Raw genomic sequence first — 17,111 nt, forward strand, 5'->3', positions numbered from 1 at the left:
TCAAACTTTTAAGAAGAAATGTACATTTAGTTCTTTAAGTTTACATTTGACCTCACGTGAAAAGAATATGTGTAAAATAGAGCAAAGCAACATAACCTGATCCAGCCACTTCTCAGTTTGACTTCCTCTGATACTGATTACATCCGTCATCTAAATGAGAACAGAAAGCAAGGCATTTAGACACAATACATAATGTTTAGTCTAAACATTATGTACAAATACAGCTGCCTGACTTGCTAAGCTGTGCAGTGCCAACCCTCGTGCTCTCTTTGGGTCTGGATGGCCCGCAGGCGTTTGTAATAGAACTCCTCCCTCCACAACGAGAATGTTTTTAATTTGTTTTGAGTTTGTTTGTTTTATGTTTAAAGCATAAACAGTAAAAGAAAAAAGAAAAGACGTGTGTTTAACCCGCCCTCTATGTTTGAGGGCTACACAAGGGCTAAACTCTGCACTGTGGAGGTTCCTCCTCTCCACTGCACCTTACAAACTGTTTAATCCACATAAGCTTGTGTTGCTTCTTTAAATCCAACCAATCTGTTGAGTGCATCCACTCAACGGTACAACTCAGATCTGGGTCAAGATTGTAGTATTCATGGGGCTACACCGTGAGATATAAGGCTTTATTATCTTTAATAATGGCCTTCTAACATTGGATTTGTACCCTTCGTTTCTTGGAATAGACATGCAAAATGGAGCTTCAAAATCAACTGAATGTGGACCAATACTTTTGCAACAATGAGTATGACACAAAGGATGGTAACAATATTTTGGTCGATGATTTTAAACTTTCATCTCTGAGAATGGACGGAAACTCAAATCCCGACTGCGGCTCCTGGGTGCCAAGTTACAGCGGCTCTTATACCATGGACGCCAGGATTAGGCTGGAAACTCTTAAATCTGGGTCAAGTTCACCTGTGCCGACCTGTACAATGAATGAGTCAATGTACAGCTATGATTTTTCTAAAGACATTTGGGAAATTGGTCGAAATGAACTCACAGCTTTGGACTCAGTGGATCTGATTGATGTTGAGGGAGAGGAGGAGGATGAAGAGAGTTGGTAGGTGACAGCGTCTGTTTCTATATTATGCTTGGTTCTTTGTATGAATGTTTGTGCTTCTGGCAGGTTGTATGTTTCACCAAAAGAGTTTACAGTCAGGGAGAAAACAGAGTCCACCCTCAGATGGTGCAGACAGGTCTTGGATAATCGCAGTCCTGAGATCGAGGCAGCCTGTCTAAAGCTGATAAACAGGCTTAATTTAAGTAAGTGATTTCTGTTTGTCTTTCACTCTACTTTTACAACTTGCACTATCAAAGTGTATCATTTTCTTCCAACAGAATTGAGTGGTGAGTCCAGACAACCAGATCTACAACAAACTGGCACCTTCTCTCTTAATTTACTAATGGACCAAACTTCATGTAATTGCACAGTCTTCTCCAGTTTTGGTAATACTTCTGGTCTTTTCTCTGAAATAAGAATGATATTAATGAGACTATTATGACTATGTTTTTCTATCAATACAGACTACAGCAATCATGACAGGCCACTTGACTCAAATTACAAGTTACTGAATATCACAGATGTTTACGACATTGCCCGTATACAAGAAGCCTGTGCGTAAAACTGTGTATTAATAATAGATTAGTAAAATTCTGTGTTGTTTTAGTGCACATTGCACAGTAAACAGAGAAACAACATGTGGTCTGTTTTGTAGGTTTGCGTCAGGAGAATGTCTACACACCCAGAGGTCCTGAGTCATCCTGGACACTTCCTCACTGCTCTAACACTACTGCAACAAATACCTATAACAGCAGCCACGGCTCTTGTAGGGCATCTGTGCCAGGGAACCAGCCAGCAAGAATAATTACTGAAAAGAACTGTCCAAACCCAAAAGTAACCCGACTTCATCAGTATAAGATGCTTAAACGTGCACAGAATGAAGGTTTTTGGCCATTTAAAATATAATAGGATTATGCCTGTGTGTTTCAGTGGTGTAAAACCAAACTGTTGTTTTAGGTTCCTCCAGTAGGTCCAGCTCACCAATGCGCACTAGTCTTCGCTCTCTGCAGGCAGTGAGGAGCAGTCGGAGCTTAGACGTGGATGACCACTGTCTTGACCTGATCCTTCACCCTAAACAGCCCAGTAAATGTAACTAGTTTGTTGTCATCAATATTTCATTATGCAAAATTCCATTGAAGCTAGTACATTACATCAATTGTTGTCTTTGTCTTCTAGGTATGTCATCTGAAAGAACAGGCTCAAGTTACAGGTCTTCGTCCCATTCGGCTCACCACAAGAAATCAAATGAGCCAGTCCAGTCCGCAGCCATAAGAAAATGCCAGAGGTCCCACTCACTGAGCCCATGCAGGATCCCACTCCCAGCCATGTCCTCTGAGGACAGAGTTTTTTCTCCTCCTAAAAACTTAGGATGTGCTAACTGGCTCCGAAGTGGAAGACAACTACATTGATAAAATTCAGTTGATAGAAATTAATTTTCACGTTCTAGAAGTTTAGTGATGTCATCTTTTCAGATGTGGGGCAGGGGCCTATATAAATCTATAACAAATTGACTATTTTTCGAAGAAACTCGCGTTGAACCGTTTCATTATTGATTTGGGATTGGCTTTTCATTATTTATTTATTTGGACATTTATTTGGAGTTGACATTTCTTCTGACAGAAATGTTGAACTTTGTTCCAGTTTTTGTTTCATGTGGTTTCATTAACCAGTAACCAAGACAATACATCTGCAATCTGAGATTGATTCACATGAACACATCTTTAAAGTAGGCCTATAGGTTTTGAAAACATATTTAAGTACAACGTTTATTTATTTATTATGGACATAGCATTGGACGAACCAGATGCAATGTTTTAAGTGTTATAGCAGAATATGCTAATTTTCAACACCTGTCCATTGGGCCAATTTAGAGTTGCCAATTTTACCTGCATGTCTTTGGACGGGGGAGGAAGCCGGAGAGAACCCACGGTAGGTTTTAGGTAACTTTACTTCAGTAAATATTAGTGGATAAAGTTAAAACTTTCAATGTAGAAAGTAGGTTCAACACCTGCTTGAATTCATGTTCTGCCTTCGAACATACAAAAAAAAATTAAAGTGACTTGAACAATGGATGAATTAACTTGCTTCTGTTGATCAAAAAGCTGCCAATTCTTTATCCTGATGACTTATTCATTGATGGTAGAGATGTCAAGATAATTCGGTTAATCGATAATCGAGATTATTCAGGTCACTATAAGTGCAAGAACCCAAAAATTATAATTGTGACAATTTTAGAAGCAAAATTTTATATTTTAGTCTAAGAAATAGACCTAAATGTAAAGAATCTGGTTGTTTTTGTCACAGTAACATGTTATGACCACAGGAATGAAAGAAAATTAAAGCTTCACTCTAGTTTGCTCACATACTCAATAATTGTAAATAAATGTTAAATATATATATATATATATATATATATATATATATACATATATATATATATACATATACATATACATATACATACATATACATATACATACACACGACTACTATCAATAATTTATACAAAAAATGTAATTTTTACATGGGCACTTTTTACTTGAGATACTTTAACTAAAGTTTTATTTTTTCTTCTGCATCTGTATTTTTCCTTAAGCAACTAAATTGAGTACGTCTTCCAGCACTGATTAATGTGAGATGCCGCTGTACTCAACTAATCAAAGCTATAATTTTGTTGCATCTCCCTCTGCTGGCCACTGTTGTACATGACAAATTAAACTCTGTTCTGTTCAATTTCAAACGTTCTGTTTATTTGTTTTATCTACACATAAAGAATGTAATTATGGGTGCAACGGCACCAATTAAACAATACAAAATGAAAAACGAGGCTTCGTCATAATGCTGCACAATATAAAAAAGTTGGATGAAATGCGTACATTTTACAAAGTATTTACAAACATGAAGTGAAATAAATGTCTTTTTTTTACATAGTTTGTCCACTAATTATCAGAGTCCATGTCACTGTCTCCTCCGATGGACCTGAACTCTTCGCTCTCCTCATCCTCACTGAGCTGGACTTGGGACAGTACAGCAGGGCCCCTCCTGTGAGCTTCATCCTCCTCATAGTCCTCCTCCTCTTCGCTGATGCCATACTCATCACCATTCCCCAGGCTCGATGGGGGCAGTTGACAGTGGCTTTCTGGGTCCTCATAACTGCCATAGCTTTGGAGAAAGACAAAACATTAAAAGATCCACAAAACATCTACAGTTGGAACCTGCATGATCTGTACCTGACATTGCTGTCATCCAAAGGAGGTTCATCTGGTCCGTCCCCATCGAATGACATCATACTCTCATCCTGCTCCATTCCCATGCGGGCGGTCTCCTGGGTCCTCCGCGGGGGCTGAGGTCTGATGTCCAGCTCTCTGTCTGAGTCACTGCCACTCTCAGACAACTGAATGGCTGAAAATGTTAAACGCACTTTAATATATGTAAGCCAACTTTTTTTTCTATGTTTTCTATTTTGTTTTAACTTGCTGACATGCTCTACAGACCCAGTGTAGGCCAGAGTGAAAGATTATTTAGGTAGGGAATATATTCAATAATTTTAAGCCATTCTGGGCAACATTGTCAGGAGCAGAGATCAACCACTTTGCAGCACCTGAGTCATTCTAAACTCTGCAGGTGGAGAGCCAGGGCCTTGTCTGGGACAATAATCATATTGTAATAAATAAAAGTGTGCTTTGACTTAACGCACAGGAGAAGGGGTTGTCTCCTTCCTCCTCGCTGGCGTCATCCTCTACATCGGACATGAGCAGATCCTGGTACAGGACACTGGACTGAGCAGGACGGTTCAACCTGCTGTCTTCTGCCTCATCATACTCCTCTTCATCTTCATCATGCATTCGTCTGCGAGGCGGCAGCAGCATCTCATCTTCATCATCGTCATCCTCCAGGTCTCCTTCAGCATCCTCTGCCTAAATACACAATACAGAGAGTTGTCAAGTTTCATGTGGATTGAATAGACTTTCTTTCAATATCCTTGCATCCCGTTACGACTGAATCCTTGTATAAATGGATTCAAAAACAATGATCAGGCATTGTAGTCTTACAGGAGCAGGGGTTTTGGGCTTTCCGTCATCATCCTCTTCAAAGCCTTCAATGTCCACATCGGACTCTTCTTCCCCTGGTCTTCTGTGACGACTCTAAACATTTAAGAATAAACATTTACATTGCTTATACTGTTTTAGAGAGAATCTCAACAAACGGGGTATGTTCAGGATAGTTAAAGGACAAGGCAGTGTGGTTGCAAGCCTAATTGCTGAACTCACTCATACCTGACCACCTCTCTTCTCTGGAGCAACCAATAGAGGTCCTTCAGAGAAAAGACTGCTGGTCTCTCTTGCCATGCTTGCTGAGGCCCCACTGTCGAACAGGTCAACAGGCTGGCTCGTGCCAAAAATAGGAGAGGAGGACCCCAAACAAAAAGTAAAGGAACAGAACCAAAAAGGAGTAAAGGAGAAAGACACAGGGTTGGATAAAGGAGAGACTACAATCAAGCAGGTACAGATGATTACAGATGAGGAATAGAGGGGTTAGTGCAAGTCAGGAATAAAGAGGAAATGGTTCTACATGTTGAGAGAGCGAGACGTCTCCCAGAAGTGGCCAAGGAGTGAAACTGCCTTAAAAAGGTTTACCTGAGGTGTATAAGGCCCAGGAGTCATTGGGTCCAAGCACTCCAGTTCAGCCGCATCCAGAGCAGCCTCTTTTGCAGTGGAAATGTCTTTTTCCAACTGGGTCAAGTGCTCGTCATACTGTAGGTACACCAAGAACAATTACTAGTAAACAACAATTATTATAATAACAACAAAAAGTAAGAAATATAACCATAAATTAATATATGGAAAATGTAACATAGTTACATACATCTGCCAAAGTCTGTTTGCACACGTTCACGATGTCTAGCGCCGTTTTGGTATATGGGCTGTCTGCACCTGAAGAAGACAATATTAAGTCCAAATGTTTTCATATGTCTTTAATAATTAATTAATTAATTACCATTGTACTTGATGCTGTTTCCGTGGATGTGACTGATATCCGAGAGGAAATACTCTCGGTTTTGATATTTGTGTTTAGAAATGTTCTGAAAAATGGCACAAAATCCAGTAAGTGACAAGCTATTTTTGTTGCTGAAACTATGAATATCTTGGCATTATCTTCTACCTTCCGGACAGTCTCCAGGTCCATGGGGTTTGCGATGACTTTGTGATAGTCTGGCACAAACTTCTTGTTGACAGGATGATGGAACGGCCATGACTACACAGAAGTAAATGGATACGGTCATTAGCATAATGCAAAATGTCCTTCATGTCTTAATAACTTTTGACCTTCATGAAAGAACTTAGTGAAACAAAAGGCTTTTTACTCACATCAGGTACTGCCATCATTTTCTGTGTCACAATATTGTCCAAAATAAAAGAGAAAGCAACTTGATCATCATCGTCCAGCAAAGGATTGATGGCTTTTTCCAGCCTCACTAGTCGATCTTCCTTCTACACAAACACAAATTAATAATGAAATGCTTATCTAGCCGAGGTGATTTTATAAAACTAACCTCTTTTAGTTTTGCATCACACAAGTCTAGCATGGACTGCGCTACTTGTGTAATAGGATGCTTTGCCCCTGTGATTGAATAAACAATTATGAAACAAATATATATATATATATATTTTTTTTTTTTTTTTTTTTTTTTTTGAGGTATTCATTGTAACTATATGTTGTTTGTACCATTGTAAGTGGCACTGTTCTTGACGATGAGCTCCACAGCTTCTCTAAACTCATCTCTAGACGGGTACAGTCGTTTTCGTACATTTTCCCTCAGGGTTTGCAGATCCATCGGGCGATTGATGATTTTGTAGTAGTCCTTCACAACTTTGGCATTCACAGGTGTGTGGAAGGGGTATGTCTGCAGGGATAACTAACATGATTCAAATCAAATAAAAACAGATGGGAAAAACAAGTATTTCATTGGGTCATGGTTTTACATTTGGATGATCCCGCATGTCATTGATGATGCTCTCCAGCACTGAAGACAAAGTCACCATGGGGTCAGTGCGTCTGCGATGGATGGACTTGTGTGGTTTCTATAAAATTAAAACAAATGGGTATAAAAGCTAGATTTTGAAAGTCACTTTTGACAACAAAGCTTTGATACATTAATATTTACATTTAGATAATCGCAATGCACAGCGCTGCCAACACGCCTCTTCTTCTTTGCTGGGAGCTGTTGTTTGGGGAACTTCAAAACCAAGGACTTTCTTCGCACCTCATCAGCACTGCAAGAACAGATCATATTCAGTCATGATCATCTGATAAATGTGAGGTAATATGACAGGGCCTTCATGATACCTTTCAATGAGCTGTTTGCCTAGTACAATTTTGGTGCCCTCCACTTTGATCAGCTCTTCGTTGTCATTGTGGATAACAGTCTTCTCCAGTTCTTCCTCTTGTTCCTCAGTCATTGCCACAGGGTTAGAGGGTGGAGCGTTGGTTTGATAGTACAGTGGACAGAACTTGTTGGTCCTCATGTGTCCAATAGCACCACAAGCACCGCACTTAAGCTAGGGAATAGAAGTCCAAATTAAGGAACACGAAAAAAAATTGGAAGCAATGGTGCAGATGCAAGTTTGAGCTTGGAAACAAACAGAGGGACAGGGAAGGAAAAAAAAATAGTATCGAGTCAGCAAGCTTACTTTTACCTTGAGGTCTGGCCTGTCCTTGGCCTTTTTGGCCTTCTTCTCTGGAGGCCCCTTAAACTTGTCCTTTTCCTGGTTTCGTTTCAGTCTGCGCAGCTGCTCCTGAATACGGCGACGCTCCTTTCTCATCTCCTCTCTGTGTTGCTCATCAAAGACAGCAAACTTTCGGCTGCAAAAAACAAATATCCTTAGCATACTCAAACCTTCATCATAACAAGTTAAAAGCCACTCACATGAAGTCATCATCCTTTGTGGTTCTGATCCTCAGGTAAGCATCAATGACAGAGGCTTTGCGCACGGTTTCACAGCGAACATACTCTTTGCCGTCCTCATCTCTGAAAGTGCGGTAAATCTTGAGTCTGCGCCCTGAAGCCGAGTTCAGACTGGTGACAGAACAAGTGTCATCATCTTTGTGGGAGCTGGTGGACAAAGAGCTTGCTGAAAAAAAAACAATCAAGCCATTATAAGATGTGAGAAGTAAAAGAATAAAAAGAAGAGACTAGCTAGTATAGATCAGATTAAACGTACATAACCCTTTCCGTCTGTCTTTGCGGCCCTTGTGGTCTCGGTCACTCTCCTCTCCCATCAACATCCTCTGGAGCTCCTTTCTCTCTTGCTCCTCGCGCTCCCTTGAAAGTTGCGAGCTGGTCTTTTTGTTTTGCAGCATGTTCTCAATATTCTTCCCCATCTCCTCAAAATCACTGTCCTCGGCAGAGCTGCTGTCTGTGTCAGTGGACAGCACCTCTGTTGACTCCAACACCCTGATGTAAATTAGAACAGGTAAGAACAAATCAGAAACCCTTAATAAAAACGCAGAAGTCTTACTTGTTCTGCAAGTCAAAGATCCTCTGGCACTCCTCCTTGTAGCGCTCTTGATGCTCAGCCACAGAGAAGCGTGAACCTCTGGCGAACTTACTCATGGGTCCTTCGCCTGAACGGGCTTGCTCTGTGGACATGGTTCTCACTACATCTATCACCTCCCATCGGGAAAGCTTCTTTATCTATTAGACACAAATGTTATAAAACGGCTTTTTTTTTCTTTTAAATACTAAATTTACTAAGTCCTTACTTCTTCCTCTGGTACACCAAACTTGCGTAGCAGCTGCTTGGCATTTTTCAAAGATAGTCTCCTCAAATCAGCATCTGTTCCCGTCACAGTCTTTTTGGCAGGCTGTGGTTCTTTGTCATCCTACAAAATCAAAGAGCAAACTTAATCAGATTCTCAATTGAACAAAAAAATTAAACCCAGTAAATTAAACCTCAAACAAACCTTCTGTTGAGTGGGCTTGTTGGGCACTTTAACATAAGAGAATCCCTCTCCACAACCAGTAGGATCAGCCACACCAGTGACCTCTAGAAGACATTTTCCCTTCATGGCTGAAATGAATGCTCTTGTGGTATTCCAGGGAGCAGTCCGAACCTGAAAGCAGGACAGTTTAGTAATGATTAACCCACACCTTTAATTAATTTAAATTAAAACTTAAAAACATAACAAAAATGTATTGTATTGATACCTCATCATCAATTTTCATTTGAAAGTCTTCTTCATTCTCCTCCTCCGGGGCAAAGAATGACTTCTCTCCATAACCAGCATCCTAAAAGATATTGAATATTATGCTTAAGTAGTATAATGAAAGATACATTGACATTACTGTGACGGAGCTGCCTAGTCAACCCTGTACTTCAGTGCCATGTTGCTCAGAGCCCACACTCACCATGTGTTTTGTTAACCGTGTGAATGTAAACCGGCCGGGAAATGAGCAGTGACAAGAGTTTGTGACGGGAGGTTGTGACGGGAGGTTGTGACGGGAGGTTGTGACGGGAGGTTGTGACGGGAGGTTGTGACGGGAGGTTGTGACGGGAGGTTGTGACGGGAGGTTGTGACGGGAGGTTGTGACGGGAGGTTGTGACGGGAGGTTGTGACGGGAGGTTGTGACAAAATCTGAATTTTTTAGTCTGCCATTGTGTTTTTGAAGTGAGCCCACGACATTTATACATCCAACTTCTCAGTCAAATGTGTCAGAATTACCTTAAGTCTCTGTTCTGCCACCAGCATGCTGTAGTACGCACAGCACTGTTCTGGAGACACCATGGCTCTGATCTCCTCTTCAGTGGGTAATCTGAAGTCGGGCTTCAGGACCCACCAGTTGGAGTCCATTCCTAGTACAACAAAAATCTCTTACACTGTGTTCTATCAATTCCACCCAAAACTTAAAACATAACATTTTAATTTAAAAACAAATTGTATCCTGTGAACCTCACTGTCCTTACAGCAGCATACCTTCAGGGTAAACTGAAGTAAATAGCTCTTTGCAATCTCATTTACCTGTCAGTCAATTCTGGGCACACACATTGTGAATCTCGGCTCTGAAATAGCATATCCTCAACATAACCTCGACATGTCCCTGATATCTATACGTAATATGGAATGTAGTGATAGGAAGGATATAGGGATTAATTGTACCTGTGCGTTTAAAGTCAGCACAAAGTTTAAGACGTTTCCTAATGCTGCTTTCAGAATGTGAGGGAAAAGCTTTTTTGATGTCTTCCATCCGGATCCTTCTGGGCCGGTCCTTGCTCTTCCAGAACAACCTGTAAATAAAAACCTACACAAAACAGGAGCTTAAAGCATGGAGGCGAATACAGAAAATGTAGATAAATTCACTACCGACTAGACCCACTCACCTGTAGGAAGTCTCTGATGTGTGTATTAGCTCTTTTGGAGTTTGGTCCCGGGACTTCAGACAGTGGACACTCCTGACCAACCACAAAGATATCCACCAGCTCTCTGACGTAGTATCCATGACGTGTTCGCAAAACCAGGAAATCGGTTTCTGGCATTTTGTGGCGGTAAATAGGTGCACGGAATAGATTGTTCTCAAATGCCTAAAAACATATATGACATTTATTAACAGTGTTATGGCTGAGTACTTATTGGTAACCAGAGTTGGGGGTAATGCGTTAGAGTACTCAAATTACTTTTTAGAGTAAAAAGGACCCATGTAATCTAGTACTCCTTAAGTAATTTTTTCAAATGACTAATTAGTTTTGGTTATTTAAAAGGCGCAATGGACGAATTTTTCGATGATTTGAGAACGCAGGCGGAAGTGCGCATGTGCACTCCCCCGTGCGGACTGATACAACACACACGTGCGTTTGTTTATTAGCGCGACGGATCGCATCACATCTCTCGTCTCCCGTAGATTTCCGTCTTTTATGAGTCAACTCGAACAGTCTATCTCCGTCTTCATTTTGTCCCGTACACTGAGGGAACTATATTATGATAGATCAATGCGCTTAGTCACGCGCAACCATGCTGCTCTCGGGGGACGGGTCTCATGCGGCTGCAGGTGAGCGGTAGGTGCGTTTTATGATTGATACGTGGCAGGACTAATCGGCAGTCCACGCCACGAGGAAATAAGACTCAGATTTGGGCCAAAAAAATCGTCCATTCAAACTTTAATCATCTCTGTGCCGGTCTCATCTCCTCACTGCAAACTTAGAGCCAGGTTTGTTTCACACCGCAACAGCAAACACCGTTTATTTCACGCCAAAGAGAAATAAACATTCAGAGTTTTTGAAAAACTCCTTCGTTATGACCACTATTTTGTATACGGAGTAAATGTAGGGTAACAGCGATGTGGTGAGTTTGTTTATTTTAGCTCTGTAGATTATTTAAATCAAACAAGCGTCGGCGCTCTTGTTAATAAGCAATGAAAAACACCACTAAAACATTTGTTTGAGGACAGGCTTACACATGCTCATTGTATGACTTTTATGTTGACAGATTGCAAAAATAAGCCAGTCAAACGCATTTACTTTGCTTGTTTATTTAATATTTTAAGATTATGTTACTGCATTCAGCAGGGATTGTCGGCAAACGATATAGGTTTTACAATACTGTTACTTATTGGTAACAGAGGAGTACTCTTAACGTGTTACTTTAATAACACAGTAGTGCAGCAACATAATGTATTTGTTTTCCCGGACAGTTACAAGGTAACGTAACAAGTTACTTTAGTAATGCTACCCAACATTGTAACACAAGAGTACGCTAACGTAATACTAGATTTCCACTGGAGTCACAAGGTAACGTAACAAGTTGTTTTAATGAAAACTCTACCCAACACTGGTTGTTAAGATTTATATCTATAAAGATGTCATTGTGACTAACAATGACACAACATGAATAAACCAACCTGCAACAGCTGTCCAGGATGAAGGGATCCAAGGAAGGGCGACGTGTGGCAGTAAACGGTTTCTCCATATTTACAGTCTGGTGCTCCTGGGTCCTTACCAGGTTTCTGAAGAAAATGAAAATATTTTAATAAGACAACATTTTAAAAATGGATTCACCTTGTTCCGCCACCCGACATAATCCACCTTCCGGTTGTATTAGTTAACATAAGGCGGCCGATATTGAGAGAAAATAAGTTCTACACAAACTAAAAGTTGTTTTCAGGCATCGGTGCATTGTTTTACTTGTTGGTCACGTGAACATTTAGCATATTTTAAACTTTATTGAGACTTTTCCCTAATTCTCCACTCAACAGTGCTCCCGCTCAACCAGAAGTGCGATTACAACGGAAGTACTGATCCATGACAAAAGGTGGCAAAAGAGGGCAGGGCAAAATAAGGTGAATAAACAGCACATGTAGATAAGTAATCTGAGACGTACGCGTTTGTAGTAGTTCTTTATCTTCGTGGCCATGCCCACTTGCATAATCAATGGAGCGTATTCTTCACTGTACTCTGCTAATATCAGATCTCCATCTTTGCCCGTTAGATCTTGAGGAGTCCGCATAAAAAACATATCACCACCTCCAGATGCCTGTCGCTCTTGTTCTCTCATCTGTGCAAAACAAAACATATTGTTGATAAAGCAGCGCCAAGATCAGGACAACATATTCAAATACGAAGATTTAGACCTTAGCCTTTTTCTTGATGTGTTTAAGCAGAGGTTGAACTGGATGTGGCCCTGGTTGCGCCAAAGCACCAAAAGAGTATTTTTTCAAAGCCGGCCGATGGAATTGACGTAGTTTCATGGGTCCCATATGCGTCGGGAAGAAAGGCTGCCTCAACTCCAAGGCGGGGATTGAATGCTGTTCGAAATAGTACATTATACAAATTGAAAAACTGGTGGATTTTCAAACCAGAAAGTAAACATGATTTTATCAAATTACTCACCTGAATAATGTTTCCCCCAAAGGTGCCTCGTAGGCCTTGTTGTTTGGGATAGTAAAACTCATCATTGGAGAGGTTCCAAGGGTCCTTTACCTCGGGCTGGGACATGTTCTGAGAAGAAAACATAGTTTAAGATCCTACAATAGACTGCTCAGCATTTGTATTATAGAAATACATTTTAACCAAGGCAAACTGTATCTTTAATATTGATACCTGCTGAGGCTCATCTTTTATTACGCCAGTCTTGCCCAAAAGGATCCGGCTTTTCTTGAGTGCAGTTTCCTTTTTGTTTTCTTTTGATGGCGAATTAGACGTGATTTCTTCCTTTTCATCTGGAATTTCTATAGGACACATGAGATTAGATTAAAAAACTAATACCTAAAAATGTATATATTTTCTGGAGAACTTGTTTAGTTGTCAGTTATGACTGACTATGATACCTAGAATAATGTTCTCATCATTTGGATCAAGTGTAAGAACAGGTGGAGCAAGAAAGTGATCCATTTCCTGGTCATCCCAGATAATATTGTCTTCCCAGCGTCCATAAACCAGCTCCTCATTGTCGATGGGAAAAATCGAATACCATGGATTGTCATCTTCATGAGATGCTATTGAGTGACGGAAAAAAAAATTAAACATGACACAAATAAATGAATAATGCAATCCATACTTTGATTATCCTGATTTTTGTCCCGCTTAGATCCAGAGATGATTGACGTTTTTAGTACAGGGGGTAATGGAGGTGGGACAAGTTGTGAATTACTTCTTGAAAGACCTGTGAAATTTAAATATACAATTAAAAATACTGTATGGTAAAATACCAGTTATTCACATTTAAGCTCACCCTGTTGTGCATTGTAAGCGTTGGCATTGCGGGTCATGCTGGAGGGGAGCCATCCTGCCAGGCTGGCTCTTTGGGTTTTTGTGCCCTTGTGTTTCACGTCTTCTCCGTTCCAAATAATGTCATCCTCCCACTGCAGCTGTGTTACCATCAGAAACAGCTCGTTCTCAAGAGCTCTACTCTCCTTGTCGCTTCCTTCTTCATATTCTTCATTTTCTTGCAGCTACAATGAGCAAACACAAAAACATTTAGACCAATGTAAAAATATGAGTTAATTATTTAACACATATTGGGTATATAGACCATCACTGCAGGATCAGCTTCATCTTTGGGGGTGTCTTCAGTCTCCTCCTCGTCCATTTCCTTTAGTTTGAAACCATAGTTGAAGTTGATCCCATCTTCAGGAACACCGAGCATGTCGTACCAAAGCTGAGCTGGACCATATCTCCATTCTGCTACTTTTGGTCTAGACTCAGTTTCCTTGTCCCCATCACCACAGGCTTGCGAAAACTTGGATTCTACTGGAGCCATCATAGTAATCTAAAAAGGAAAAGGTGTAGTGTTTGACAACAAGTACAAAAAGACCATAGTCCCACTCGTACAGTTGCTATGTGTATGCGATGTCATAAAGTATACCATCATGCAAAGGCACACAGGCTGCTTTCTGTGCGGTGAGGACCTGTGGTGCGGACTCGTACTGCTGGACTTATGTTTCACATTTTACATGAAAAGCGCATGGGATCAAAGCAGAAAGGAAGGGAATGCACATGCATTCTCGTCCCATATTTTCTTTGAGTCTAGGAGGGAGGAGGCGAGCACGAAGGGAACCAGGACAGAACTGCGTACGGAGGAAAAGAGGAACAAAGGCACGGAGAGACAGAAGAGAGACAGAGGAGAGACAGAGGAGAGACAGAGGCATGTGCAGAGGCATGTGCAGAGGCATGTGCAGAGGCATGTGCAGAGGCATGTGCAGAGGCATGTGCAGAGGCATGTGCAGAGGCATGTGCAGAGGCATGTGCAGAGGCATGTGCAGAGGCATGTGCAGAGGCATGTGCAGAGGCATGTGCAGAGGCATGTGCAGAGGTACAGAGGACGTATTAGACCATCTCTCGTGTTTAGAGATTAACCCCAGTGTTGGCACTGGGCATTCTGTTGCTCAAAACATGTGCGCACATTTCCTCAAACGTCTCGCATTCCCCTTGGCACGTTTCTGCGCCCTCCCACTTTGAGAAACTCTACCATACAGGGCTGCAATGTAGCTACAAAAATAACATATTCTACAGACCTACCATAGAAGACTTACCTCATCATCTGAGAGACACTGCTCTGGAGGAGGAGGTGGTGCATACTCGTAGACCCATCCAGACTTCTTCTCTTGGCCTTGCTCTGAGATTTCCCCTTCGGGTGGTGGTGTCCCGGGCTGATGATCTCTGTGCTTTCTCTTCTTCTTCCTTCTGGCGCTTCTCCAAACAGACGGCATGTTTTTTCCAGGGCCAAACAATCTTAGGAATCTGAGAACCTGGCAGATATTAAAGTCATTATTACAGTGCGAATGTTACGTGATTAAACCTTCAAGTCAGGGCTTTACTTTTCCAGGTCTAAACTCTGGGAACAGCTGGGTGACACCTGGCAAGGCTTTGGCGGCATCTTTCTGCATAATTCCAGCCAGCGGGAGGTTGAGTGGGTCTGGAGCACCTCCCGGGCCAGACTTTTGTGAAGGACGATCAGTTTCAGACTCGGAATCTGAAGAGCTACTGAAGTCAACTTTGTCAACAGACGTAGATGGTGCAATAATGGAAGGCAGTATAATACCATCGCCCTCCTCTGCCACTGTCACAGATATAATTGCAATTGTATTAATAAACAGCTTTTTTAAATCAATATGTAAATAATGTGTTATTATTTTGGCTGTACAATTAAAATAGGGAGGCCATTACATACCATTTGTGCCCGGAGCAGGTTCATCTTTTTTTATTGATGTGGGAAGAGTTGGCGGAGGAGGAGGTGGCATCAGCTTAGAGTCAATATCCTCACAGTCTGCATCATAGTTATCGTCGTCATCATCATCTTTAAAACAAAGGTATGTTGCAGTTCATCACAGTTATAGTTAGACGACCAGATTGCGGTTATTGCCAATTAATTACCAGGCTTCTTGCTTGGTTGCAATGAACCCATTGCCTGACGATACTTTTTTGTTTCATCCTCTGCAACTTCACTGATGTCAGAGTAATCAACCGCATCTTCAGTGCTCTTCACCCAACCTAAAATTGTGGCATATTAGAAATCAACAGAAAGTCTAAGCGTATTTAACAGAATAATTTTGTGCCCACCTTCTGCATCAACAACGCTTGAATCTTTGGTTTCCTCTGGGCTGTCTTCTTCATTTGCTGTTATTTCTGTAATGAGAGATCCGAGGCCAAGATTGCCCAAGCCAGCCAGATGTTTCTTGGACTCCTGCATGAAACCAAAAGAAGTATAACCTATACAGTATCACAGACAACACAACCAAACAGGAAAAACTTTCAGGACAGACAAACAATTAAACTTACATTGTCCAAAACACTGTCGCCCTCCAATTGCCCATCTTCATTTATATTTCCAAAAAGGAAGCCTGTAATCGAGAACGGACGGTCCTGGTCCTCATCACTATCAGAATCTGACATCCTGCTGAAAATATTATTTGAAATGACTATTAGGAAAATTGTGAAATAAGAACGTTCTTATGGCTTTCGTTTATTCAATTTTACTTTTTTTTTTGTTTTTAATCTCAACAAGGAGATTACGCTAGCATTTACGCAACATACAATGTAACTTAATTATGCATACAAACGAATGTTAATAAAAGAACATTAACGTATTTTAAGTAAAATCACAATAATACTGAAATCGTCTAATGTATATTTTAAATCTTATGTTGGGATAAAATGCTACGTGGTGCTAGCCACTTACTAAGCCTCTGCGGCAGATTCAATAGTTATTCAATAATTGAACAGGCTTCAAAATGCTCCACAACTTAAAATACATTTAAATAACATGTATAAATATAACTGCGGTGTTGAATCCGAACAAATATGCACACACTTGCCTGTAAAATCCTTATCCTTTTAGTCGTGTTATTTTGAAGGATAGAGCCATGGATGATACCCGGATGATAATAACTTCAATGGCTACCGGAAATGTAAAATGACCCGGATGTACTGTGTCGGAGAGATGAGGTCGGAGGAAAATTATATAAATAAAATGTTGTTCTTGTTTTATGGCGGTTCGTATCCAAGTGGTACATTACCGACAGAAAATTGTTAAAGCAAATAGTAAACTACAAATTACTGTTCAC

At 40.8% G+C, this 17,111-nt stretch overlaps 2 protein-coding genes across 5 annotated transcripts; one reads left to right on the top strand and one right to left on the bottom strand.

Moving 5' to 3' along the window:
- Positions 1-619: 619 nt before the first annotated feature.
- On the top strand, positions 620-2,466 carry LOC140360463 (SLAIN motif-containing protein-like). Its single transcript, XM_072445666.1, has 7 exons — positions 620-1,057; positions 1,124-1,260; positions 1,336-1,416; positions 1,522-1,611; positions 1,713-1,940; positions 2,015-2,140; positions 2,234-2,466. The coding sequence occupies exons 1-7, from the start codon at positions 690-692 to the stop codon at positions 2,464-2,466; spliced, it is 1,263 nt and encodes a 420-aa protein (XP_072301767.1). The 5' UTR covers positions 620-689.
- Positions 2,467-3,780: 1,314 nt separating this feature from the next.
- Positions 3,781-16,446, bottom strand: taf1 (TAF1 RNA polymerase II, TATA box binding protein (TBP)-associated factor). Of its 4 annotated transcripts, none has more exons than XM_072446364.1 (40): positions 16,327-16,446; positions 16,108-16,231; positions 15,922-16,038; positions 15,719-15,844; positions 15,366-15,607; positions 15,081-15,296; positions 14,081-14,317; positions 13,781-14,000; positions 13,607-13,711; positions 13,377-13,544; positions 13,150-13,277; positions 12,940-13,047; positions 12,681-12,854; positions 12,431-12,604; positions 11,952-12,056; positions 10,438-10,638; positions 10,217-10,358; positions 9,782-9,912; positions 9,267-9,347; positions 9,023-9,172; positions 8,822-8,941; positions 8,578-8,753; positions 8,281-8,513; positions 7,986-8,190; positions 7,756-7,921; positions 7,406-7,617; positions 7,224-7,332; positions 7,042-7,140; positions 6,785-6,962; positions 6,612-6,679; positions 6,427-6,549; positions 6,221-6,313; positions 6,056-6,140; positions 5,924-5,991; positions 5,695-5,811; positions 5,335-5,442; positions 5,110-5,202; positions 4,755-4,974; positions 4,288-4,459; positions 3,781-4,219 (listed from the first exon to the last, which is right to left on the bottom strand). In XM_072446364.1, exons 1-40 carry the CDS (start codon positions 16,438-16,440, stop codon positions 3,997-3,999), a joined length of 5,931 nt encoding a protein of 1,976 aa, XP_072302465.1. In that variant the 5' UTR covers positions 16,441-16,446; the 3' UTR covers positions 3,781-3,996. The 4 variants fall into 4 exon arrangements, with proteins under 4 accessions (XP_072302465.1, XP_072302464.1, XP_072302467.1 ...); XM_072446363.1 differs by having other exon boundaries at positions 7,750-7,921; XM_072446366.1 differs by lacking the exon at positions 5,335-5,442.
- Positions 16,447-17,111: the final 665 nt, after the last annotated feature.

Source organism: Eucyclogobius newberryi, unplaced genomic scaffold (genome assembly GCF_026437365.1).
Source record: "Eucyclogobius newberryi isolate DKJ021-1_F unplaced genomic scaffold, fEucNew1.0.hap1 SCAF_15, whole genome shotgun sequence".
In the NCBI taxonomy this organism is placed as follows: Eukaryota; Metazoa; Chordata; class Actinopteri; order Gobiiformes; family Gobiidae; genus Eucyclogobius; species Eucyclogobius newberryi.